General features: G+C 39.2%; 1 protein-coding gene across 1 annotated transcript in view; it reads right to left on the reverse strand.

Annotated features, from left to right (window-relative positions):
* Positions 1 to 26,255, reverse strand: part of CLVS1 (clavesin 1) — an 82,188-nt gene that overhangs the window by 34,674 nt on the left and 21,259 nt on the right. The window contains exon 3 of the mRNA XM_060775382.2: positions 14,254 to 14,428. Within this exon, the coding sequence (XP_060631365.1) occupies positions 14,254 to 14,428 (175 nt within the window). The remainder of the gene's footprint in view (positions 1 to 14,253; positions 14,429 to 26,255) is intronic.

Consider the following 26,255-nt stretch of genomic DNA (forward strand, 5'->3'; position numbering starts at 1 on the left):
GGAAAAGGTATAATAAAAATTAAGTTAATAATTATGATGATAATAATAATAATAATGGCAATCATGGTGATTTGAGCTATAATTTGAAATGTTTTGTAATCCTTTTTCAATTAAAACATTATCTATATAAATAAAAATGTAATGTTCGTTTGTGGGATTAGCATAACTTAAAAACCACTGGACAAATTGACACCAGATTTGGACACAATACACCTATCAGGCCAACGAGTGACCATCAAACATAAAACACTGAAAAACACAGCAGACAAGACATAAAAAGTAAAAAAAAAAACATTACAAGGCATGTGCAAAACCACACATATATATGCAAACACTCATATACACATATATACACACACATAAGAAATATTCACAGACTGGGCCACAGCAACGCGTGTCAGGGGACAACTAGTGATATCATAAAATGCTACAAGTATGTTAAAGCTAAGGTTGGGGTTATTTTCGATGTTCTATATTTATTTTGTGGATCACTTTGTATGGGAAATTTTATTTATTGAGACTCATTGCTCATTTAAAACAATAGTTTCAACATATATAGCATGTACAGAATCAGCCCCATTTGTATCAGTAGCCAAGCGAAAAGAAAAGAAAGGACACTGAGCTGAAAAATGTCCTGTGGCTCTCTACACAGATCTATATTTACAGGATCAATGGGGTTTTTCCCCCAAAAAAGCTATTATCTATTTAAAACAAATAACAGAACCAACACATTCTGTTGACAACCCATAATATATAAAGGCAATTGACTCCCAAACACATAGACAGCATGCTCATGAATATGAGATGAAGTGAGTCAGGCATAGTTTTAGACTCCATCACTGTTCTGCCCCCACACTATCTTAACTACTTGGAAGATGAACTGGCTGCGCAGGGAACAAATAGGAGACTATATAGTTGAATCAAACAAGAATTTATTAACTGATAGCCATTTTAGACTTCTCCTGAGTCTCACTACAAAATCTTTTCTGAGGAGAGGTAAAGTCTTTGAGAGATAGACACAGTTCTGTCTGAACTGAGGCTTTTGAATCTTCATTTTTTATTGTCTCTTTCTTGTATGGTGTTCAACTGTCTCTAAGATGGTCTCAATATTTAGGACTTGACTTGAATACAGCTCTGACTGGACATGAATATAGCTCTGACTGGCTGTGCTATTTGAAGACCTTCCAGCCTTCCTCTCTCTTCATCATACAATCACAAAAAGGCTGACCCTCCCAAGAACCAGAAGTGCCTTGCCTGAGGGTCTGCCCCTGAGGGGATTCTTAAAGGGGCAGGGCGACTGAGGCTTCAAATGCAAAGAGACTGTCTAGACTGACTCCCCAGAAACTGTACATAAAATATTAATCCTATAACCAAAAAGGGCTTAACTGGGGGTAAACAGTGAGGGTCTTCATGGAGCAAGACAGTCAGTAAGACTCTTCCAGTCACCATTGCCAGACCTCATAAGTTCCTGCTTCTTCTGCTCCTTTTAGAAAATACTTGTATATTTCTCCAACTAAAAATGTGATCTTTTATGTTTTATAATTTTTAATATTTTAAAGTGGGTAGTGGGTTAACTAAAATCACTAAGTCTGCAGCTATGTCCACTTCATTGGAATGCGTTCCCAGATCTCTGATAAGTTCCCATAGAACTTATATGAATCTCAGTTTACATTGAGAGACTGGTACATAAACTGAGTTTCACCTGTATCAGAATCCACATTCTGTGTTACAGGTATCCTTTGATTAATCATCTACTTTTACAATATATCTATTCTTCCAAAAAAAAAAAATAAGGGAACTTTAAAAATAGCCCATTTGTTTCATTTTAAACAGAGCTCAGAAAAGTGCTTGTTTGTATTACAATATCCCAAATCTTACAATCAGCCCCTTCCCTTCATATGCCTTAAAAAGAAATTCCTGGACTAAGAACTGACTTCAAGCCCATAACAAGTAAGCAACACAGAACTTAAGTGGAATAGCGAGGGGGAGAGTGTATGAGTATTTTACTTGGTGATATCCTTTCCATATATACTTAATTCTAATATCATTTTAATATAGCTTTGCCATCATTTTTCTCTAGAAACATGTGGCATTCCTTGGAAGTTTTGAATGATACCTCCTGTAGCCTTGACTATGCTAGCTGCAGCAGACAGGAACTATAGTTCAAAACATTTGGGGGGGGGGGGGGTGGGTTACTATCTTGACTATCAATGTTTCAAAATAATGTTGCACAAGGAAGAGCAGGTAAAATATGTCGACTTCCATGTTGTTTATTGCTGCCAAAGGCAAATTATGGAAACATATTTAAAATATTACAGCTATAGATAAGAAATGAAATTCTGGCTGCTAGGGGATTTATGAGTAAACAAAAATAACATGTAGCTTGAAGAAAAAAGTAGGTTTCAGCATAATCCTTAACTTTAACGGTCATAAACTCTAAGCTGCTCTTATTCAATGACAATAATGTTGACTAAGCTGGTAAATAGAGTAAAATTTGAGAAAAGGTTTGTGAACGTGTGCTGCCAAAATCCCATTACAATGTCTTCTCTTCTCATTTGACATAATTCTAAAGTTCTGACTCAAATATTTTATTCTCAAAACACAATAATTCAAAAAATATATAAAACTGATAGTTAGAGCTATACCTCTAAAATTTACAAGTATGGTCATGTAAAATCTAAAGTAAGGAAATTCAGGTCACAAATCAGCACCTTCCCATGATAATTCAGAAAATGAGCATATAAGCACATTAACATACCCTTTTGGTGCTTTAATTTGGCATAGGTAAACACTACAGAATAATTGCACCACAATCCTACTCCATATGTCACCCATCACGAGTGAGGTAGAATATCAGAAAAGCCACACAGATTTTTCAAAGTGTCAGATAGGACACAGCACTGCAGTCTTTACAAATAAATTTTCCCCCTTAGTGTCTGTTCCAATTCTCGATCACTTTTCCTTATGAGAAAGCTCAATAATATCCTAAACAAGGCTAACTAAATTTGAAATGATCATAGCTGGTGGCTGGCTACCATTCTGCTGAATTTGCCTGGATGGACACATGTCAGGTGTTCTTGAATTGTATTCTCCTGTGTAGTAGAGGGTTGGACTGGATGGCCTTTGTGGTCTCTTCCAACTCTATGGTTCTATGATTATAATATTCTAATGAGCTAGTGAATCCATTTCAGATGTTAAACCAGGTGCTAAACTCTTTCTAAATAGACCCAGGACTTTGGGGAGTTTATTTAAAGCCAGGGGAAAATACCAAACACCCCAGATTGGAAGGTCATTAATTGTGATGGTATAGTTTTCATCCTTAATTAAGCTTGGAGTTCAGGTGACTGCAGGACTGTAAATGTGCTTGTGTTCCTTGGAAGAGGTCTGAGGTCTAGCATTTACTTGCTTACAACCATAACTATGGCTTTAAACTAGTGGTTCCCTTTCTCTCCTAAATTAATCAAAGAATGGTAAGGACCTTTTATGTATGATTGAGGTAGAATCTAAGGAAAAATGTGATTTTCTTTTGAGCTTGCATGGTGGCTTTCACCTGGATTTCCTTGCTTGATGGGATCCAGAGCAGTCTCATTTACTGTATTGGTCTTGCTGGTAATTTGATTCATTAAAAAAATCATGATAGTGGTTGGTTTGACTGGGGCTGGGTTATAGAAGGCTAACAAACCAATGCTTAGTATGGTCTACATTTTGTCTCTTAAAAAATAACCAGTTTAACTTTAAAAAACTGTGAACCAGATTGTTGAAAATGTTTAAGGGACCATTTTCAGCAACCTGGTTCACAGTTTTTTCACAACAACATATCTCTTTTTCTGAAGGCACCAGAGTATTTTAGGGTGTGAACAACAGGCTGCATGGCTCCAACATCCTCGTGCCATCTCTCCACATCTGCTGCTTGGGATAACTACCTTGGTTTGATTACTAGTAGGACTGACCCTAGAGACCCAACATACATACAGTGGGGCCTCCACACTTGCAATGGTTAGGGCTCCCCAAATAGTGGAAAAGCCATTATAGAAAAAGTGCTATCTTTTTAACCTGAAAGAACACCTATTTAGGATTCTCTAGTGGTCAAATTCTGGCTGAGGTTGTGCTGGAGGGGCCTAGAGATTTCTAAAGAGAACAAATTAATCAAATCCACAAATAATCAAATCTGCAAAAGTTAAATCTGCAAATGTGGTATTTGTATGCTACAGATAAAAAGCTAATGCACAAATTAGCCACATAACTGAAACCAGAAGACTCTTCCGGTATTAATGCTCCCTCCCAGTACAATTTTACTTTAATGATATGTTTGCTGGTGGGTCAGGATTTAGACACAAACCTCATCTGCCAGAAATCCCCTTCTGCCAGTAAAAACCCCTTCTGCCTCGGCCAGCTGATCTCAGAGATTTACCTACAGAGGGATCTCTCAGCAGAACAGTTGTACTAGCAGAACAGCCAAGGAAGGGGTAAGGGACCTCCTCCATCCAGGGCGTCCAAGGTCTGCATGAAGTTTGGTCAAGGCAGTCCTAAATAATATTCAGCATCCCTTAGCTGAAAAGCTGTCACATATATATACACCATTTCAGATAGCTTAGTGTTTATTTAGTTGGTTCTTTAACATCTTGGCAAATTAGTTTTGTACTATAAATCCTTGAAGTATGCTTGTGATGGATCCCCTTCCCTTCTTTCCTCACTTAATTCCCTTCTTCTATAATCCCTGCCTTTGAAGACAGTTCAGAAACTGCAGCTAGTACAAAAGTCAGCTGCCAGATTACTAACTGGAGCTAGCTACAGGGAACATACCATGCTCCAGCTGAAGCAGCTCTACTGACTTCCAACAAGTTTCTGGGCTCAATTCAAGGTGCAGGTTATTACCTATAAATTCCTATACATTTCGGGTCCCACCTGTCTTGTAGACTGTATTTCTTTCTACAAACCGGCACAGGCTCTGAGATCAAAAGGGAAGGCCCTTCTCTCGATCCCACCACCATCTCAAGCGCGGTTGGTGGGAACAAGAGAGAGGGCCTTCTCTCTGGTGGCCCCCCAGATCTGGAATACCTTCCCCAAAGAGATTAGATTAGCCCCCACCCTTCAATCCTTCCATCCCAACCTGAAAACATGGGTGTTCAGGCAGGCCTTTAACCTTGAGTAGCCTGAATGGGCCCATATGACACTGACAATTGGCACCTGTAAATTGATGGCAGTTAGTTTTATCTACTGTTGTTTTAAAATTGTATTGTTTTGATTTTAACATGTGTTGACAGGGGGCTATATTTTTATGTGACTTGTTTTATAGTTTTGTACTGTTTTTACCAGTTGTGTGTTATATATGAACCCTGGAGTGTTTTGTAAGCCGCCCCAATTCCCTTTGGGGAGATGGTGGTGGGATATAAACTATTATTGTTATTGTTGTTGTTGTTGTTGTTGTTATTATTATTATTATATATCCTGTGATTATCATGTCCCTGTAACAATGCCCTCTTTCCACCCCTGCCCCATTCTACATTTTGGGTTGTATCTTTCTGGCTCACACATAGCCAGCACCTTTCTCTCTTGCCCAATAGGCGTGTTCCTTTTTTAAAAAAAATATAATTTTATTGTAGGTTTTCAAGGGTACATCTGAGAGTTGTTATTGATCAGCATGTTATATTATAATATTAAAAGTATTGGGGATTGGGGGGGGAGGGGAGGTGTGTTCCTTTTTTTGTCCACAGCAGATCATGTCCGTAATGGGATTTTCTTGGCAAGGTTTGTTCAGAGGGCATTTTCCTCTCCCTTTCTGTAAAAGTGAGAAAGTGTGACTTGCCCAATGTTGCCTAGTAGATGTCTATGGCCAAGAGGGGATGTGAACTCTGGTATCCACAGCTGTAGTCCAACAATCAAACCACTCTACTCCAGATGGGGTGTTGAAAGGGTTTAACTACTCTTTGATTTGAAATGTGATACAGGGTGAATATCTCTTATCAGAAATGACTGGAACCAGAAAGTGTTTTGGATTTAGGATTTTTTTTGGATTGTGGAATATTTCAATATACATCACGAGATGTCTTGGACATGGTATTCAAGTCTAAACACACTTATGTGTGGGTGTATAAAAAATAAATTTGTATGCAATGTTTTTAATAAAACTGTGGAGGAAGCAGTTTATTTACACCGAACCATTTGAAAACAAAGGAGTCGCTATCTCAGCCACTGAGGCGAACAATTTTGTAGTATTTTGGAACCAAATAAGGGTGTGCTCTATTCGTAAATGCTAGAATCAGAAGAATATTGAGGCCCTGGAAAATTATTTTAAAATTGAATTAGCTACAGTTCTAGAACCAAGGCCACAAAGTACTTGCCACATAGCTGTAGTTATTAAAATATAATTTAACTTTCCCATTTTGTTACTTTAAAAATACCTAAATGTTACAAGCCATAGACTGATGATACAAAACTGCCTTTTCTCGCAACCATGTCCATGTAACTGTGTAAAGTTTGGAAAAGTTAACTGTCAAGAATGAATTTGGGATGACATAATCCAGAAAGGGAGCTTTTTCAAATTTAGAATTTTTGCAAATATATTTCTCCTCTTCTAAGTTGATTTACTGTTTGGTGAGATTTTACTAAGAGAATAACAACAACAACAACAACAACAACAACTTAATTTGTATCCCGCCACCACCTCCCTGAAGGGACTTGGGGCGGCCCCCAAAGCATCGAATAGTGCGATAACACAGAATACAATAAGTACATGAAGGTATAAAACAACACTTCTTGATGATGATGTATAATCAGTTATATTTTTTAATTACAAGAATTCTATATGCACCGATACAAATGCCATATCTGTTCTGGCAGATGATATAAAGGGAATCCCTTTAAAGGCAACAACCATTTAGAAATAAGTGTTTAAGAGTTAACATTTAGCACTGCAATTTTATGTTGAGAATGTGACAGCAATCGCAATAAAATACACATAGCAACATGTTTCCCTGAGCCGCTGGCAAAACTTAACTACCATAGATTTCCTTCAAGCACTGTCTTCTGGCAGAAAGCTTATTAATATTTAAGATATTTCTGTGAAGAATATTTGCATAATTCAAATGTTGTATAAGTTGTAAATGGCACCCACCACTGCATTGTGAAGTGCTGCCTTTCCTAGGAGGAGGCACATGACTGCAGTTCTTGTATCATTTGGAAAATTCATCATTTTCATAGCTTCTTCAAAACAGTTTTTCACAAACTGCTGAGAGCTGAGGTAAAAATGTTGGCCCTCCTCTGCCCCAAATTAAAATCTGAAGCATATTCCTTGTAATCCTAAAAATATTTGCCATACTTTGAAAGCTGTGGACATCAGAACATCCACATGTCGCAAGAATGGGTAAAAGTGAGCTGGTTGAATAGGCTGCACCACTTCAATCTGCAGGGGAAACATATCATTTTTATATGCTTTCATGTAAAAAGAGCTCCCTGCAAATGGAAAATGAGCACAGCAGAATCATGAATCTTAATTCCCAATGAGCTGGTTTTCTATGGAAGAGTCACCTTAACAAAAGAAAACACAGTGGTTCTCTAGACACAGTGTGAAATATAAATCCCACTATACCACCTCCTTCATCTACATATGCAGATTATGGGTGCATGTGCACTGTAGAATGAATGCAGTTTGACACCACTTTAATTGCTTTGGCTCAATGCTAATGATTTATGGGAATGGTAATGTAGCCTCTTAAACAATGCTGATGGTTCCATAGCACCAGACAGTTGAAATTAAAGTGGTGTGTTTCTTGTGATTTAATTACATTTCTCTGTATCGATTAGTTGGACCTTCATCCTTAGAGTTGGATTGGCTCTTGAATGTCAACCACAAAGCCCTTCAATAAGGATGAATCCCAAACAGCCCATCACAACCTGCAGCCCTCCAGATGTTTGGGTCTCCAATTTGGGTTTGGGTCTCCAATTCCCAGAAGTCCTAGTCAGCTGGTCCAATAATCGGGAATTCCAGGAGCTGAAATCCAAAACACCTGGGGGTGGGGGTGGGTGCAGGTTGTGCAGATCTGATCTATAATAAGATCCTGGTGAGTTATGGCTTCAACACAAAAACACAGATTCTCTTGAATGATTCTATAATTATTTACACAATAATTACATTACGTACAGATTTGGGAAAATAAAGTGATAAAAAGAAAAGAGAAGGGCAAAAAGAAAGTTAATATATGTATTTAATATGCTGTCAGGTGTGATAATCTAATAATCACTAGGAAACTATATTTATTGTAAGCAATAAAATAGAGGGGTGCAGTGTGTATAATATCTATGACAACCAGATGCCCTTCTAAAGTGTAGGGACAAATGCAATCTGCTCACCTAGCCACGCTGGAAGGGCCTACACCTACACCTTCTTTATGAACCAAAATCTTCTTGAAGACTTACCAAATTGCCAGGAAAAAAATGTGACCAGCTCTCTAGATGTTGTCAATTTCAAGCACTCCTCTCTATTGACTATGCCAACAGGGGCTGATGGATGTTTTTGTTCAACCATATTTGATGGATACATTGCCAGTTATGTCTGCAAATGGGTAACATGATATGCAATAGTATATTTATTCTGAAGCAAGTACAACATAATTTTTATTCTTTATTGAGGTGTATTTATGAGTGCAACTTTACATCTTTTTGAAATAATATCATCGGGTGAATATCCATCCCCCAGATTTCTTTCCCACACACAACCCTCCAGATGTGCTAGTGAAGAAAGCATCCTAATACCACTAAATTAGAATTACTGTTCATAATACCTGGGCTGAACAGACTTTCTAGGTTTAAATTTGCTTCAAATGATAGTATTTTAGGACACCCAGTGCACAGCACTAGAGAGCAGAAGGCCAGTTCAGAAGATGTGGAATTGCTTCTGTGGTACACATATCTGTCCTCCAACAGAGAGGGTGATGGGAGAACATTGCTACAGCCCTGAGAACATGCTTCCTGGGGCATATTTTCATTCTGCCTAATGCTAAGATAGAACCTGGAACAACTGGAGCAGGAGCCTTCTGGCATCCTGGCTAGATTATTGCTGATGGAATTATCAGATTAGGTGAACATTATGGTGGAGCCACCTGCCTCTATCAATAACATCCAATGAAGCTGTGTGGACCCTAAAGAACCAAATGTACTAATAGTGCTTACAATTTTTTAATTTTGGAATTATAATTCCTACTATCCTCCTGCTAGCTGGTGGTATTCTGGGTGTTGTAGTCTAAAAGGTAACTTTCCCAAGTTATGAGCAATAGATAACTGCTAAAATATATTGAATGGTCTCACCCATGCAAAGGAACCAGAGGTAGGTCCACATACCTGTGAAAGTGGCAAAGGGTTTTCCTCTGCCTAGAAACTTCTACCAGCCTGAAATAACAGCTGAAGGGACTACCTGAGGTACTTCAGCTTCCTAGAACTTCATCCCACACAATAAGTAAAGTGTTGGGGATTGTTTTTCCCTTAAGCTTCACAATGCTCCATTTGGGAAATTAACGAATGATTTTCCTACCCCCATCCCATGTTTTCCTTTGTTCAGCTTTCTTTTCAAATTATCACTTTGCCTTCCCATCACATGGGAGATATTTTCCTCCCCCGTTTTCTTTTACTTGAAGAAATCCTCTGTGTTTGTTATGGTAGAAGTACTTTTAAATTGACTTAGGAAGCATAGGAAAAAAACCCACACTTAAGAAACAGTGAAATACCTGGAACCCATTGTACAAGCTTGTGTCATGTAATAGGCATAATCAGTAACCATTCCTTAAATGTCTAGAAATGCTGATTTTATTAAGTGTGATGAAGTCCCTAGCTGATATTTGGCCCGGGCTTCATACCCAGGTTCCTTCTGGCTGCTCCTGAATTCGGGGGGGTGGGGGGGGTGGGGAGGAGCTGTGTAAGATTGCTCCTTTCTCCTTCACTGCTCAAGAGCAGTTAGAATAAGATCAGGTGAACACCTGCAACTGACTAGCAGGCAGAGACATGACGTTGCACCTGGCAACCCCTTGGCTATTTTGAGCTTTAGCTGAGGCATTGCAGCAACCTGAAGAAGGATTTCCCCAAAACAAGGACAATTTACTCGGGATTACCTGTTCTTGTGTATATAGAAGATAGTATTAACATTTTTCCTTTTGATACCCATGTATGCTGTGCTTTATGGATGGGTGAGTACTCAGTTCACTTGGGTCTTTAAGAGAGAGGTTCACCAACATTCTGTTTAACACTTATGTTAAACTAGCTGTACCTGCCATGTGTTGCTGTGGCCAACCTTCCTTCCCTCTTTCTCTCCTCCTTTCTTTCTCTTCTTCCTTCCTTCCCTTTTTTCTTTCATTCTCTCCTTCCTTCCTTCTCTTCCTCTTCCCTTCCTCCCCCCTTTTTCTTTCCCTTCCTCTTTCTCCCTTCCTGTACCTATTCTTGGACTACAACTCCCAGCAGTCCTCCTGATCAATCGGTCTACTTAGCCTATCTCTATATAATCTATTTATCTAATCTATCTGGAGGATTGCTGGGAGTTGCAGTCCAGGAATTGAATTGGAAATATGCAGGGTTTGGGATGCTCTCAAAGAAATCCAAGGAGAAGAAAGCTTGCAGCTTGGAAGCAGTGCATTTGGATCATCCTCCTCTCCCAAAGAGCCTGGTATAGGGGATGCTGGGAGCCGTAGTCTGGAAGAGAGTGTAGATAGACTATTGTGTGTTTTTTTGCCGGGGGAGTCGTTTTGCACATGTGCTGTAGCACCTTTTTGCTTTTTTGGCTTTTTAAGTCCCGCTGTGTTTTTCAGTGTTTTTATGAGTGATGGTCACTTGTTGGCCTGAGAGATGTATTGTGCCCAAATTTCATGCCAATTCATCCAGTGGTTTTTGAGTTATGAGTTTAGGACGATGACTTAAATTGATGACTGTTTGAATGTTTTATACTTCTTATAATATACTGTTTTTATATTGTTTTTATTTAAATTGTATATTTATGCTTTTGATTGTGGGCACCATGGTGTGCCGGTTGATAGCTGCCCTGAGTCCCTCTGCGGAGGTCAAGATAGGACGGGATACAAGTGGGAATTCTAAAACTGTTTCGAAATCTAATTTCTACTTTACACCATTTAACTTGAACATTGCAGCAGGAGGTACCAAGGCCTCCTCTTAGCAAGGTATGAAAATATACATATACAGTTATAACGCCAGGTAAACTTGCAGATGTCACTGGGAGCAGGCCAGGCAAGGTAACCACTAGGTTTAGGAAACACCCAGGTTTAGGAAACACTTACACCAGGGAAAGGTTAATAATCCCTAGAGCAGCTGTTACAGATAAACAATTAAAATTCCGTGGGGTTTAAAACTCTAATTATATTTCAGACATTTTCGTCCTGGAAACAGCAAATAATTTATCCAGATAACAAAAATCTACATTCTTCCCCCTCCTTTTTCTTCACTCCAGTTCTGTTTGGGGAAAATTGCAGACAGATATCCAAGACGGGCTTTCTCTTGTTATAAGCAAAGTCTGTTCCAACTCCTTTATTTTATATGCAAACAATAGATCCCTAGTCTCTTTTCAAAGTTCTCCTTGACAGTTCAGAGAATACTCCACTTTACCTTACATCTCAACAGCTGCTAGAAGCAGACTGCTCAAGTGTCTGGGGAGTATGTCAAGCTGACCTTCTTTCAATGATGCAAAGGGCTGAGGGCTTCAGAAATGCTTCCAAACAATGGTAGCTGGAGAATTTCACCATCATTGCATCTATTCTGGATTTTAGATCAAATTTTAAAGTACAAAGCCCTCCCCACACCCCAAAACCTAGAAACCGCCAAAAGTGTTTGCGTCAGGAGAGACATGAGAAACTACAAGTTACTTCTGGTGTGAGAGAATTGGATGTCTGCAAGGACATTTCCCAGGGGACACCCTGATGTTTTACCATCCCGTGGGAGGCTTCTCTCATGTCCACGCATGAGAAGCTGGAGCTGACAGACGGAAGCTCACCCCACTCCCTGGATTTGAACCACTGACCTTTTGGTCAGCAGTCCTGCTGGCAGAAGAGTTTAACCCATTGTGCCACCGAGGGCTCCAAAAGCATCAAATGCAATCCATAAAAAGGAGACACATTTCAAGATGGGTTGTCCTTTTGTGCATAGTCGCACCCTATCCCTGGAAGAATGCCTAGCAAATATTCAGAGCCTTCAGACTTTTTAGCAAATAAAGGCCATTTCTTTTATTCCCAAATGTTAAATAACTCTCCAGAGAACTGAATCCTATCCCTGAAACATGTTTCTCACCTGGGATAGCTCCTTTAAAGTTTGGACTAAAACCCAGAATGGATTCCTTGGACATAGATTCTACCAAACAGTCCTGCTTCCAAAGAATGCTGCTTTAGATTGAAATCTTATGTGTTCACCTTGGAGTATGCCTAACTGTATTCAGTTGGATTTATTTCTGAGATACCAAGGATGAGTTGGATTATACAAACATTTCAAATCACTCATCAGTAATTCAACATTTTGGAACTACCTTCTTGCTGCAATCTTTCATTCCCAAGAAAGTTTCTCAACAATCCAGACCAGACTGGGGAATGCAAATGTTTTTGAGAGAAAGGGGCAGAGGGTTGTTTTTAGTGTATAACACTATTCAACACACGCAGTGAGAATCACGACAGAATCTGAAATTAGGTCCAATCATGCTCACACCCTTTATACCAGTGGTTCTCAACCTTCCTGATGCTGCAACACTTTAATACAGTTCCTCATATTGTGGTGACCCCAGCCATAACATTATTTTCATTGGTACTTCATAACTGTAATTTTGCTACTGTTATGAATTGTAAGTGTAAATATCTGATGCGCAGAATGCATTTTCAGTCACTGGACCAAACTTGGCACAAATACCCAATACGCCCAAATTTGAATACTGTTAGGGTCAGGAGAGAATTTATTTTGTCATGTGGGACAGTTGCTGGGATTTAGAATTAATCTACTATCAAAGACCATTCTAAACTCCACCAATGTTGAAATTGAACCAAATTTGGCACACAGAACTTCCATGACCAACAGAAAATATTGGAAGGGTCTGGTGGGCATTGACCTTGAGAGTTGTAGTTCACCTATATCCAGAGAGCACAGTGGACTCAAACAATGATGAATCTGGACCAAACTTGTCACAAATACTTAATATGCCTAAATGTGAACACTGGTGGGGTTTGAGAAAAATAGACTGTGACATTTAGGAGCTGTAGTTGCTGGGATTTATAGTTCACCTACAATCAAAGAGTATTCTGAAGGCCACCAACTAGAGAATTTGGCCAAACTTCCCACACAGAACTCCCATGACCAACAGAAAATACTGTGTTTTCTGATGGTCTTTGGTGATCCCCCCCCCCCCAGGGGTTTCGACCCCCAGATTGAGAAACACTGCTTTATACTAATCTAGAAATTTTAGTTGAGCCATCAACCTCAGGAGCCTTATCCATGGGTCCATGTAAGTCCTCTGACCCTTTCTTAAATTAAAGGATTCTCTTCTCGTAGTAGAGTGGAGAAATGCAATGACCCCCTCTCTCCACCATGGCACCACAGCTAGCATTTTTAATGCCAGAACAGGGATATGGCAATGGCAGCCAGGGGTCAACTGGCCTCTGAAACAGCATTGCTGCTCTTTCATCTCCATGGAATGGCCCCCAATTTATTCATAGGTCACATCAAAATGCAAAATTTTGCCTCCCCAAATCTCCCGCTCATTTATTCATGAGGCTGACTCATACATGAGAATATACAGTAGTTTACAGTGTTCTAGGAAAATCTGTTCATAAATCGCCTAGCAGAGATATGAGCAACAGATCTCTACCAACTGTAATTGTTCACACTAATTTTACTCTGAAAAAAAACAAAACAAACCAGTTGGCCCTTTGGCATTCCAGACACGACTGACGCTCAGCTGTGTCACTGGATGCTTATTTTTCCACCACACAGCATGCATGCATAAGCACCACGTAGGGGTGGCATGTGTTTCCTCAGACAGATGTTGCAAGTTTTAATCCCCAGGAAGTCTCATGTGGATTAAATTTCAAATCTCTAAACATTATTCTTAATTGCTGCAGTAAGTCGTACAGGCCCTGTGTTAAGAACAGTGCAATGAAAACAGGAAATAAACAAACAGGGGAAACACTGATGGAATAAAGCTCAGCTATGCAAGTATTTCTTCTTCTCTCCTCTCCGTGCACAAATATAAATAATTTCTTACAGAATCATATGCTGCTGACATACCTGTAAGCCTTCAATGGCCAGTCGGAGGATAGAAGGTGTCAATTTGGAGGCTTGCTTGAAGGAGAAATTACTCCAGTCTATAATTAGAATGAAGCCATTTATCTGAAGTTCTTGATCTTCAATGAGAACTTCTAAGGACAACAGAATGGCCCGTAAAATGTCTACGAAAGAATTCCTGGGGATGGAATAAAAGAGACAAGGAAACCTTTGTGATTTTCTACAAGCCACAGAAAATGCAAAATAAAAAAATGATTTTTTTCAACTGGAGATGCTTTAAGTCTGTCACTTTTGTAACACTTCCTACTTCAGTTGAACAGCCAGGAAAATGCTGTTATTTAGACATGCCAATAAACCCTCCTAAAACAGGGATATAAATCCTTAACCATCTTTACTTTGCATGTGAGAATGAATCATTATGGTAGGTTTTTTCCTACTCTGGGAGAAAACATCTTTTCCTTTGTAATATTTTCCTAAATTCAAGCATCATGAAATGGTGTGGATGGAAATATCCTCAGATTCCATTCATCCTCAGATCCCACCTTGCATTGTTCTGTGATGTGCTTCTTGATTTGCTAATATTCTATAGGTAGATTTTAAGTGTTAAGCATGCCATACCTCCCCACAGTGCTGGATTTAGGACAAATGAGACTCAGTGCTATGAAGCCTCTTATTTGGGCCCTGAAGGAGTTAGGTCCGGAGGTAGGGCCTACACTGCTTGCTTTGTGGCACACTCCCATAGACTATCAACTGTATCATTATGTCTGGAATTGCTTCAAAACAAAATGCTTTCAAATTTAGAATTGCACCACGTAAACAAAATCCATCGTAACATTTTATTTTTGGCAGGAAGATGCCTCTCCCCCTGACACAAATAAGCATTTGGGGCCTCTTTGCTGCTGCCGCCATGACCTGCAAGCCCACTTTGAATGTGTTTTTAATGCAAGGCAGAAGCATATTGGACTGGGGGCCCTTGGAGTTGCTATTATTATTATTATTATTATTATTATTATTATTATTATTATTTCTATAGCTGGATGGTCATCTGTTGAGGGTGATTTGATTTGTGTTTCTCCTGCATTGCAAAAGAGGGTTGGACTGAATGGCCCCTAGGGTCTTCCACTGAAATACTGTTAAGTTTATGTTGGCTCAAATTGTTCTACGTGCAGTGTGCATAGGAACTTGTTCATTTTTTTTCAATTAGTTCACACAAACATTCTCTACCCATCTGCTACTGGCCATCCCATCTGTCAAATTTTAAAAGTTTCCAAAAGTGTCCAAATTATCCCTGCTTGACCATGAAATCCACTAAGTGATCTTGGGTAAGTCACACTCTCTTCGCCCCTGAGGAAGGCAATGGCAAACCTCTCCTGAACAAATCTTGCTAAGAAACCCCCGATGTTGCAGTAGCTCAAAAACAACTTGACAAACAACAAAAACTGGTGAAAATTAATGAATTAATAATAAATATTGAAATGAAAGCATCATATCAGTTTTGAAATCTTTTTTAAAAGCTAGTGAGTTTTTACTTGCACACTCAGTTTCAAGCCACTACAAAATACTTTTGTAAAGCAACACCTACGCAGGGCCATAGCAACACCTAGATGGGGCCATAGCAACACCTCTTCAGCCATGCTGCTATACGACTCCTGGATGGGGCACTTCCACACCCCCCACAGCCTCACTGCATGAGTAGGCCCACCACTCAACCTGTGTGGGCCATAGCAACACCTCTTCAGCCCCGCTGCCTTACAACTCCTGGGTGGAGTTCCTCCACACCCCACACAGCCTCGCCACATGAGTACTTCAACGGCCTCGTTGCCCACTGCCCGGCCATAGCAACACCTGCACGGAGCACCTCTATGGCCCGCTGCCTTGCCATTCAGGTCACATCAGCCTGAAGCAGGGGGTCTCACGGCCCTACTACCCTGCTGCCCAGACAATTGCTGTCCCACTGTTGGTGCTTTGAGTTCAGGTGGGTAACCTCGTTCTTGGGGTTGCTCCTTCTTGCCTGCTATCTGTTTTGCCTCTTTTTATTCCATCAACTCACTTTGGTTGAGGCTGAATGCATGTTTTTAAGCTGTTGCATTGTACTTATATTTTATTGTACTTATATCTTATTGTACTTATATTTTGATTGGGTTGTTGTAGGTTTTTTTCAGGCTATTTGGCCATGACCTCACTACCTCTGAGGATGCTTGCCATAGATGCAGGCGAAACGTCAGGAGAGAATGCCTCTAGAACATGGCCATATAGCCTGAAATAAACCTACAACAACCCAGTGATTCCCGCCATGACAGCCTTCGTCAATATATTTTGACTGTTTAAATTGATATGTTGTATTTATTGTTGTATATGTAATGTGGCTTTGAATTTGCCATGGTCTGTAAGACACCCTGAGTTTCCCTAGGGGTGAGAAGGACAGGGTACAGATATAATAATAATAGTAGTAGTAGTAATAGTAATAATAATTTGCATTATGCAAAACTGTGTGCTGCTGAGAAATTTGCTGGGCTCTCCCTCGCTTCCTCCCTCCCTCACTCCCTCCATTACTGTGAGGACTACAGCTAAATTCAGAGGGAAGAACATGGCCTGGGGGGTTGTGGGAAATGATTTTCTTTCCATGTTTATCAAAACATCTCCAATGCTCCATCCATCTGTCCCACTGACATGGAAGCTACCTCTAACTGCCCCACATAAAATTCTCTAGTCCCCTTCAAAGCTTTTAAACCAGATTCATCAACACTGTTTTTACAATGAATTTCATGTTTTAATAAGTTATACATTGTGTGATAAACTTCTGTTTTTAGTCTGACCTGAATCTATTGTCAAGTAGTTTCATTTGGTGACCCAGATTTCTTAATACTGTGAGAGTGGGCTGGGAAAAAAAGGACGTGCCTCTATTCTCTTCGCTCCATGGCACTGGTACATTTTCTTATCTCTCATCTTTGCTCTCTTTTTCTAAATTAAATCACTCCAAATGCTTTCTCCTTTCAGCAGGGAACAAATGTGCCAAACCCTTGATACTGTTGACAGGTCTTTTCTATACCTTTTCAAATTCTACAATGTTCTTTTTGAACTGAGATTACCAGAATTACACTGGTTCAAAGAGAACCATTGTAGCTTTTTTGTTCTGTGTCTTCAAGTTGTTTCCAACCTGTGATGACCATAAGGTGATGAATCTAATGAATCTATTGCAGCATTTTCTTGTCTAGATTTGTTCAGAAAAGCTTTGCCATTGCTTTCCTCTGAAGCTGAGAACGTGAGTTGCCCAAGGTCAGCAGTGGGTTTCATGGCAGAGCAGGGATTCAAACCTGGTCTCCAAAGTCACAAGTCAACATTCAAACTACTGTACATGTTAATGCCGATTAAAATTTAAAACACATCAGTTTCTCAGGGCCTGGATCCCAGTGGAGCTTGGCACATGCACCTCTTTTCACATCATGTCCCCATATAAAAATTAATTAAACATGTCCTTGAGGTGCTAAGTTTGCAAGAATGAGTGAAAATTGTTTTGTTGGCAGCTTATTGGAAATGGATGCCCCCCCCCCCCCCAAGGGTCTGCCTCCAGGGGCAAACCAAGAATGGGCAACTTGAAGTCCTTGAACAGACTCTGAAGTGAAGTGGACAGATCTAAAGACAATCTGGCAAAATGGCACTACCTAGAAGAATCCTACATCTTGTGCGACTGTGGAGCAGAACAAACAACTCAGGATCTGTATGCTTGCCCACAATGCCCTGCCTCATGTACAGAGGTAGAACTGTTTAAAGCTACAGACAATGCAGTCTCTGTTGCCCGTTTTTGATCAAAAATTATTTTACCACTTGTGTTCCCTCTATTTTTACCAGTTTTATACTTTTTATGCAATGCTTTTGACATGAAATAATAGTAGTGATCTGGTCCTAGAACCATATTTACAAATAAAGAAATACATGGGAATGACATGTATTCTGAATGAGGATAAACTGTAAACTGTAACCATCAATAGTATCAAGAGGGAGGAGAACATTCATCATACCATCTGAAAAACAAGACTGATGAGAAAGAATATGTTGTATAGCAATAACAAAAACAACAAAATACAGTAGAAGTGGGAATCATGCCACTTTAAATGCTGTTATTAGTCCTATCATTTCTTGCAGGCATACTCAGTGGTGAGGAATGACAGGAGCTACAATCCAAGAATGTCTAGAAGTTGCATAATTCTCATCACTAATAAATAGGAACAGAAGAAGTTGCCTTCTTATTTAAGAAACCCAACACTGTCAAGTGTGATGAGCAGCAGCTGCCTTTCTCAGGCTTGTCTGTAAACTCCTAGTGCCGTCCCATCCAGACATTAACCAAGACCAATCTGCTTAGCTTCCGAAATTATATAAATAGGTCAATTCAGGATGCAGTGTATGTGTATAATGAGGGCATTGCCCCATGTAAGAATTCTGCTCTCATGATTTTTTTTCCTATTTTCTAACATCACAAAGGGACATTCAAAAACACTCATGCTTATATTTTCTGAGTTCAAATTCCCATGGTCACTTGGCCAGCCCAATTTCTTTGGTTGCTAAACTACATTTCCAAGAAAGCAACCAACTTTTAAAATAATTGCAGTGCTAGAAATGTTGGGAATTGAAGGAAAATTCAGCAGGGCAGAGTTCTTATTTTCTCATTATAGTTCATCCCTGATTCAGGGTGGAATGTCAGTGCAAATATAGAAAAAGCATTGATAACTCAAAATCTCTTGGGTTGCCAAAGGCCAGAGTAAACATATAGTTTGAGTCATATACACACAAGTGGTGTGAACCATATAAAAAAGCAGAAATATTTTCAGAGTTAAGAATAAGTGCCCAACTCAAGCATATTTATAAGCCCTGTGCAGGTCAGCTGCTCCTCAGAAGTATGAATATATGCTCAGTGGCATTTCTTTATTAAATCTTAGGTTGTACGATACTGGTCTTGTTATTGAAAATACAATTCCAGTGCTGGTCTTATGCAAATTAATCTCTGCCATTGTGAGAACTCAGTCTTTGCTTTGATAGTGGTTAGTACTGGCACATGAAAGGCCAGGGTGGGAAAAAAAACTCTTGTCTGTTGGAGGTAGGTGTGAATGTTTCAGTTGGCCACCTTGATTAGCATTTTCTATTATCCTATTGGCTGGCTTTTATTTTATCTACTTGTTTAAATGCATTATTGAGTGTAATTAAAGTCTCTGAAATAAAGCATATTTGCACAGTTGTGAGAATGGAATAGAGAATGTTAGAAGATGCAGAAAGATGCAATTCATGTCCCTTGCCCTTTGAAAATTTAGAATGAGAGAGAAATAGAAACAGCCTGTTAAATGTATTTTTCCACAGGAGTGACATTCAACAGCTACTCGGAAAAAGCAAAACCAAACCTAACAAATACTTGACATAAAACCTCTCCTCCCACACAATGAAGGAATCACCAGAAGTGGCGTGTTGTTCTGTGTTTCTGCATTTCCCACCCCTCAGATCCAGAATTTCTTCTTAAATTGCTAATATCTTAATCCATGTGATTTTCCTGCCAGAAATATAAGACTGTGGGTTAGATATCCTTGAAGTTCAAAACTCAATTAAGACAGCAGAACATTTGGTACAATAGCTATATGCTTAACAGGGCCTGGAAAATTATTTTTAAGACAAATGAATAGTGACATGGTGAATTCATCAATAACTGAACAGTGGTAGGACAGTTCTGGGATCCAGAGGATCATCCTGCTGTTATGGATGACCTTAACATGTTGACATATGCATTCTGCTTGAAAGTAATGTTCTGTGCTTTGCAAACTAAATTCTAAATGTTTGTATTATTCTGCTAGATCAGTGGTTCCCAACCTTTTTTTGACCAGGGACCACTTTGGCCAGGGACCACTCTCCAACATTAGTACCAGAAACTTGCATTGGATTGACCACATCAGCTCTAGTTTCTGATATAGAACACATGCTATCCAGTAGTCACCATCTGCTTGCCCACAGGAAAAAAAAATTAATCAAATGCATTTTTCTGAATCAGCACCCCAAATAACCCCAGGATCAGGCCTAAAAATAAAGATACCAAGATTTTTTTTATTGGACTTTGTTGTTATTTGTGGGTTTTGTTAACACAGGGGTTCTCAAACTTTTTAAACAGAGGACCAGGTCACAGTCCCTCAAACTGTTGGAGGGGCGGATTATAATTTGAAAAAAAACATGAATGAATTCCTATATACACTGCAGTGCAAAAATCACTTAGAAACAATACAATAATTAAAATGAAGAACAATTTTAAGGAATATAAACTTATTAGTATTTCAATGGGAAGTGTGGGCCTGCTTTTGGCTGATGAGATAGGATTACTGTTGTTGTTGTGTGCTTTTAAGTCATTTCAGATTTAGGTTGACCCTGAGTGAGGGCCAGGTAAATGACCTTGGAGGGCCGTATCTGGCCCTTGGACCTTAATTTGAGGACACCTATGTTAACACTCATGTAAAAAAAAAAAAGAAGGGGAAGGGTTGAGGTTGAAAAAAATACAAAAAACGCAGTGTGAGTCCCAAGAAACTGTCCCTAATGGCTATAACTACTACTACTACTACTACTACTACTACTACTACTACTACTTTGGGGGACTAAGCAGGATCTTCCAAAGGGCTGCTTTCCCATTACAACTGATGTGTGGCAATGGGAGCTAATAATAGTAACAACAACAACAACAACAACAACTTTAGGGGAATTTCCTTCCCTTTCTTGCTCCCTGGCATGTGCCACCAGGTGAGATTCCTTCACCCTAGGAAGTCTCCCAAGGTCGAGAAAGTGCTGGCGAGCACAATAGTCTTCCTTCCTTCTCTCCCTCTCCTTCTCTCTCTTGCTCTCTCATGCATGCTGCCAGGTGAGTCTTCTCCATCCTGGCCTGGGAAGCCTCCCAAAGGCAATAAAACCCTGGTGAGGGCAAGGACAATGTGCTGGTGTCTCCTTCCTTCCTTCTCTCCCTCTCCTTCTCTCTCTCACTCTCCATCAATGGTGGCACCAATTTTCCCCACATGTCTTGCAGACCTTATTTTAAGTCTCGCAGTCCACCAGTGGGCCGCAGCCCACAGGCTGGGAACCACTGTGCTAGATATTGCTGCTAGGTACCCATTTGCTTCCTCTCTTGTAGCCTTTTTGCTTCTCTCTCTCTCTCTTTGACTAAATAATCCTTGAGCCTCATTTGTTTAAGCTGGCCTTTAATCTACTTGGTTGAAATGAACCATGTGATTTTATTTACAAGCATCCTTGCCATCATTGCACTTGAAATGATAATAACAATATTGCATTGGTCATAATCATCAGGATTAGTGGCCAGCGTAGCCATGCAAATTCTGGTACTGCAAAGAAAAAGAAGCAAGATGGTTTCAAGAAGAGTACCATCCAGGCCATGAGAATGTTTCAGAAATGAATGTGAGAAATGACAGTTTTTTTAGTTTCATAGAAATTAACATAAAATGTTCCAGTTTAGGCCTGATTGATAATTTATTCTCAAATAACATTTTCATGTTTGGTTTATTTAAATTTCAACAAACCCTGTTTTCCCCAGCTTTAGAGTTCAGAACATGCAGCAAACCATGAGCATATAAATTCATTGTGAGCAAAACTCAACCAGTATTGAATTAGTCACTCAGATATAATTTGCGGTTCTCTCACATCTAGTTTGCTTAATTATGCTGAAGCCACTTTAGTGTGTCACCTTTAGGCTGATATCTTAAAACTGCTTTGTAACTGGGACGGAGTAAAATGGCCCGATTAGCACTACATCCAAGAGAGAAGATAAATAATAATATCTAGCAATCTTTGAACTGGTCCACAAATATATCAAATTCAGCATGTTAAATCCCTGTGCTATCACTAAGGAGCTGACTTTTTTAAAAGGTTAAAATATCCATGGAACAATGTGTGACGAAATAACATGAAGGGACAATTGTTGGGACATGTGGAGATATTAGAGATTTCTCAAGTAAAGTAATCAGTTGACAACTGAAACTGAACAACTAGCATTATATAAAGGGCAAGATGCCAGATGTACAAGCAGACAAGTGCTTGCCATACACCTTCTTGCAAGCCAAGACTGGTGCAAAGTGTTTGGCCTCTTCTGTGTCTGGCCTCATTCATGGGAGTGTCCAAAATCTTTCCCACTAATCGGCAATGCCACATGGTAGCGGGACCATTGCTTACAAATTACTTGAGCACAATCAAATATGTTGGTTAATAGAGGATGACGAAGGGAGAGGGTGAAAATGACTGAAAGTTAGAGTGGTGCAGTAAATGAGAAGTCATGGCAAACATCAAGAAGTCAGCAATTAGTAAGCATAGACACGAAAAAGTTGCCATCTCTAAGTCCATTATATTAAATTTTGTAGCTAGCTACTGAAACCCAGTATTGAGTACATACAGGAACTAAACAGATGATTCCCATGTTAGTGGCTGTTGTCAATCAGTTGCAGGTGTGAAATCAAGTCTAAAGGAGCTATCCAATGTTCTGAACCTATTTTAAATATAGGGTTCAGCATCTCTGACAGATCCTTTAAGCTTCAGACTAAAACCTGGAAGAGAATCATCACCTACTGACATGGCAGCCACCAACCTCTGCTGATGTTACTGAAGACCATCAAAGTGAGCCATAAAAGAGAAAACAAAAAGTAGATGTTGGGGTTCAAGGAGGAAGTGGACAGGCAAAATCTCAAGACTTCCTTCCCCTTTGAATTGAACCTTGATCTAAACTGCAGGTGTGTGGGGGAGGCACAACCTAAGGGCAGTATTGTCCATCCAGACCTTCAAAGGGACTGATGACTGAAATCAATACAGATGTGATAAACTTTAGAAATTAGTGTTTGTTTTGATATTTTGCAGTTTTTCTGGTCCAACAGATGTTTTTCTATTTTCTATTGTTGCTACACTACCAGGGAAACATTATTCTGTTACTGCATTTTTATTATTTATTTATTTATTTTTATTTATTTATTTAGTACACTTGTATACCGCTAATATCTCAGCCTAAAACGGCGACCCATTGCGGTTTACAACATTTAAAAACAACAATATTCCAATTAAAAATATAAAACACATACATATACAATACACAGTATTGGGCCACCAATACAGACCAATGCATCTCTTAAATTAAAATCATAATCCAATTTCGTTGTCTGTGATTGCCAGTCCTTGATCAGAGATTTCATCGCATCGGATTAGCCGAATGCTTGCTCAAACATCCATGTCTTGAGTTTTTATTGCTATCAATAATAGCTTGTGGCACTTAGCAACCAAAAATCTTGCATCTATGCATTTTTCTTTCCTTTTTTTGATAACAGATCACTTTTGGGAGTTATTTATTATTATTTATTTACCTAACTTGTACCCTGTCCTTCTCACCTCGAAGGGGACTCAGGGCGGCCTTACAAAGGCAACAGTTCAATGGCACATATACATATACATACATATATATATATATATATATATATACACACACACACACACACACACACACACCACACACACACACACACACACATATTGATAAATAAATAAATGCATTAAAATTAAAAACAATTGAAATGTAAACATTAAAAACATAAATTAAAATCACACAGTCCAGGTCATATTTCAGGGCCGATCTGATTGTGAGAGTATCCTGGAAGGAGGTGCTTCCTGCATGTGCTTACTGCATCATCTACTAAGCTTAAACGTTTAAATGTTTTAATCTGCGGTTTTAATTTAACTGTTTATTTTAATTGTATGTTTTTTTATGCCATTGAATTGTTGTTGATGTGTGAAGCTGCCCTGAGTCTCCTTCGGGGTGAGAAGGGCGGGGTACAAATATGGTAAATAAATAAGGAATCTAAGTCTGTTCTTATGGCTGAGCCCAATAACTGAGGAAACCATCTTTCTCAAGGAATGTGGGGGACATAGATTCTAGGACATATCTTATACTGAAACTGAACAACCATGGGAGTTCTCCTGGAAATCTTGGAGAGCTGTGCTTCCTTCTACCATTCCCTCCCACCCTCATGATTTGGCATGGGCAGTCTCAAGTAATCCTTTGCCATCTCACTTGTTCAGCTCCTTTTAGACTGAATTATAGTGGGGCCTTGATATCCACTAGGACAGAGCTTTCTAACTGTGTGTTACAAGATTGTGTATGTGCTTTGTGTCTCTTATAAGAAGTTGGTTTAACCTCTGATTTACTAGTAAAACTGAATTACTGTGTTGTGAAATGATGCACGCCTAAAAGATGTGTCAGCAACGTGAAATGTTTGGAAAGCTCTGTACTAGGGTTTGATTCCAACACACACATTTCCCTCAGTGGATATCAAAACCAGTGGATGCTCAAGTTCCATAATATACAATAAAATGGCACTCTTTATATAAAATGGTTAACAGTAAGGCTAGGATTGTGGGAATTTTGTTTTCTGAATATTTTCAAGTCATGGTTGGCTGAGTTTGTGGATGTAGAGCTTTTGGATATAGAAGTCAAACACTCTCCTCTTCTTGTCTTTGACTTACTTCAAATTGATTTTAGAGTTTAAAAGTAGCTTACCCTCAACTCAGTTGAACTTATGAGAGAGTGAAAAATGTTGGAGTCAGATTCATAGTCTGATGTACAAAATTGTCAAGATGAAATTTCAACTAAATCCAGAGCTCTTTTTACTCATTTGTCTTTAACATACACAATCACATGTGAAAAAAAATCGTGCAAGCATGTTATGCTATAAGAATAATATCATGTGGTTTCAACAAAGGTAAAATACTATTCACTCAGGGGATCAATTTGTCTTGACAGCATTAAATGATTGTTATTGGTTGCCTTGCTTTCTTGGATATGGTGCCATTTTAGTGTTTTATGACTTACTGGCACTTTGTTGCAGAACATATATTATGTACAATCAGGCCAAATTATGGGTAAGAAATGTGAAAGAAAGGATGGACACCCTTCAATTACAATGAAAGAAATCAGTTTTTCAGAAGGTTTAATTTGAAAGACTGTAATTTGAATATGATTAAATGAAGGAAGTCTAGTAGTACCACATAATAGTTCCCCTATTCTTGACCTGATGTCAATAATATGTTGAATATTTTAAAATGGCACTTAAAGATTTGCCTACTACTGATTTTAGTACCTGCCTATTTCATATTACGGCATGCCCAAAAAGAAATGTTAAAACCTTCAGAATCACTGTTGTCAAAGAGCTGTTTGACCTCATCAAGAAGTTACAAGTTCAAAATATTGAGAACTCGATCGCATAAAAAGCGATAAGATTTCAGTGCTTTACTATCTTACCAGGGACCAAAGGCTTATCCACACGACACAATTATATCTCACTAGACGTCCCCTGCCACACGTTGCTGTGGCCCAATCTGTGTATATGTGTTTTGTGTGTGTATATATGTGTGTGTGTGTGTGTGTGTGTGTGTATGTATATATGTGGTTATGTGCATGTGTTATAATGTAATTTTTATTTTATTTTTTTTTGCTTTTTAAGCCCCTTCCACTGTGTTTTTCAGTGTTTTTATGAGTGATGGTCACTTGTTGGCCTGATAGATGTCTTGTTTCCAAATTTGGTGTCAATTCATCCAGTGGTTTTTGAGTTATGTTAATCCCACAAGTAAACATTACATTTTTATTTATATAGATTGAAGCTATTTTAAGTTCCATAATCCCTAGCCCTAAAGAATTCTTGCATTCATGGTTTTTATGCTAAAATGAATTGGGGAGGGGGGGGGGGGTGAATATGAAACTTTTCACCAAATTCCTAGGTTCCATAGGATTATAATCACCATCATCATCATCGAATCATAGAATCATTGAGTTGGAAAAGACCTTGTGAGTCATCTAGTCCAACCCCTTGCCAAGAAGCAGAAAAATTGCATTCAAAGCACCCTCGACAGATGGCCATCTAGCCTCTGTTTAAAAGCCTCCAAAGAAGGGGCCTTCACCACACTCCAGGGCAGAGAGTTCCACTGCTGAACAGCTCTCCCAGTCA

The sequence above is a fragment of the Anolis sagrei genome, chromosome 4 (genome assembly GCF_037176765.1).
Source record: "Anolis sagrei isolate rAnoSag1 chromosome 4, rAnoSag1.mat, whole genome shotgun sequence".
NCBI lineage: Eukaryota > Metazoa > Chordata > Lepidosauria > Squamata > Dactyloidae > Anolis > Anolis sagrei.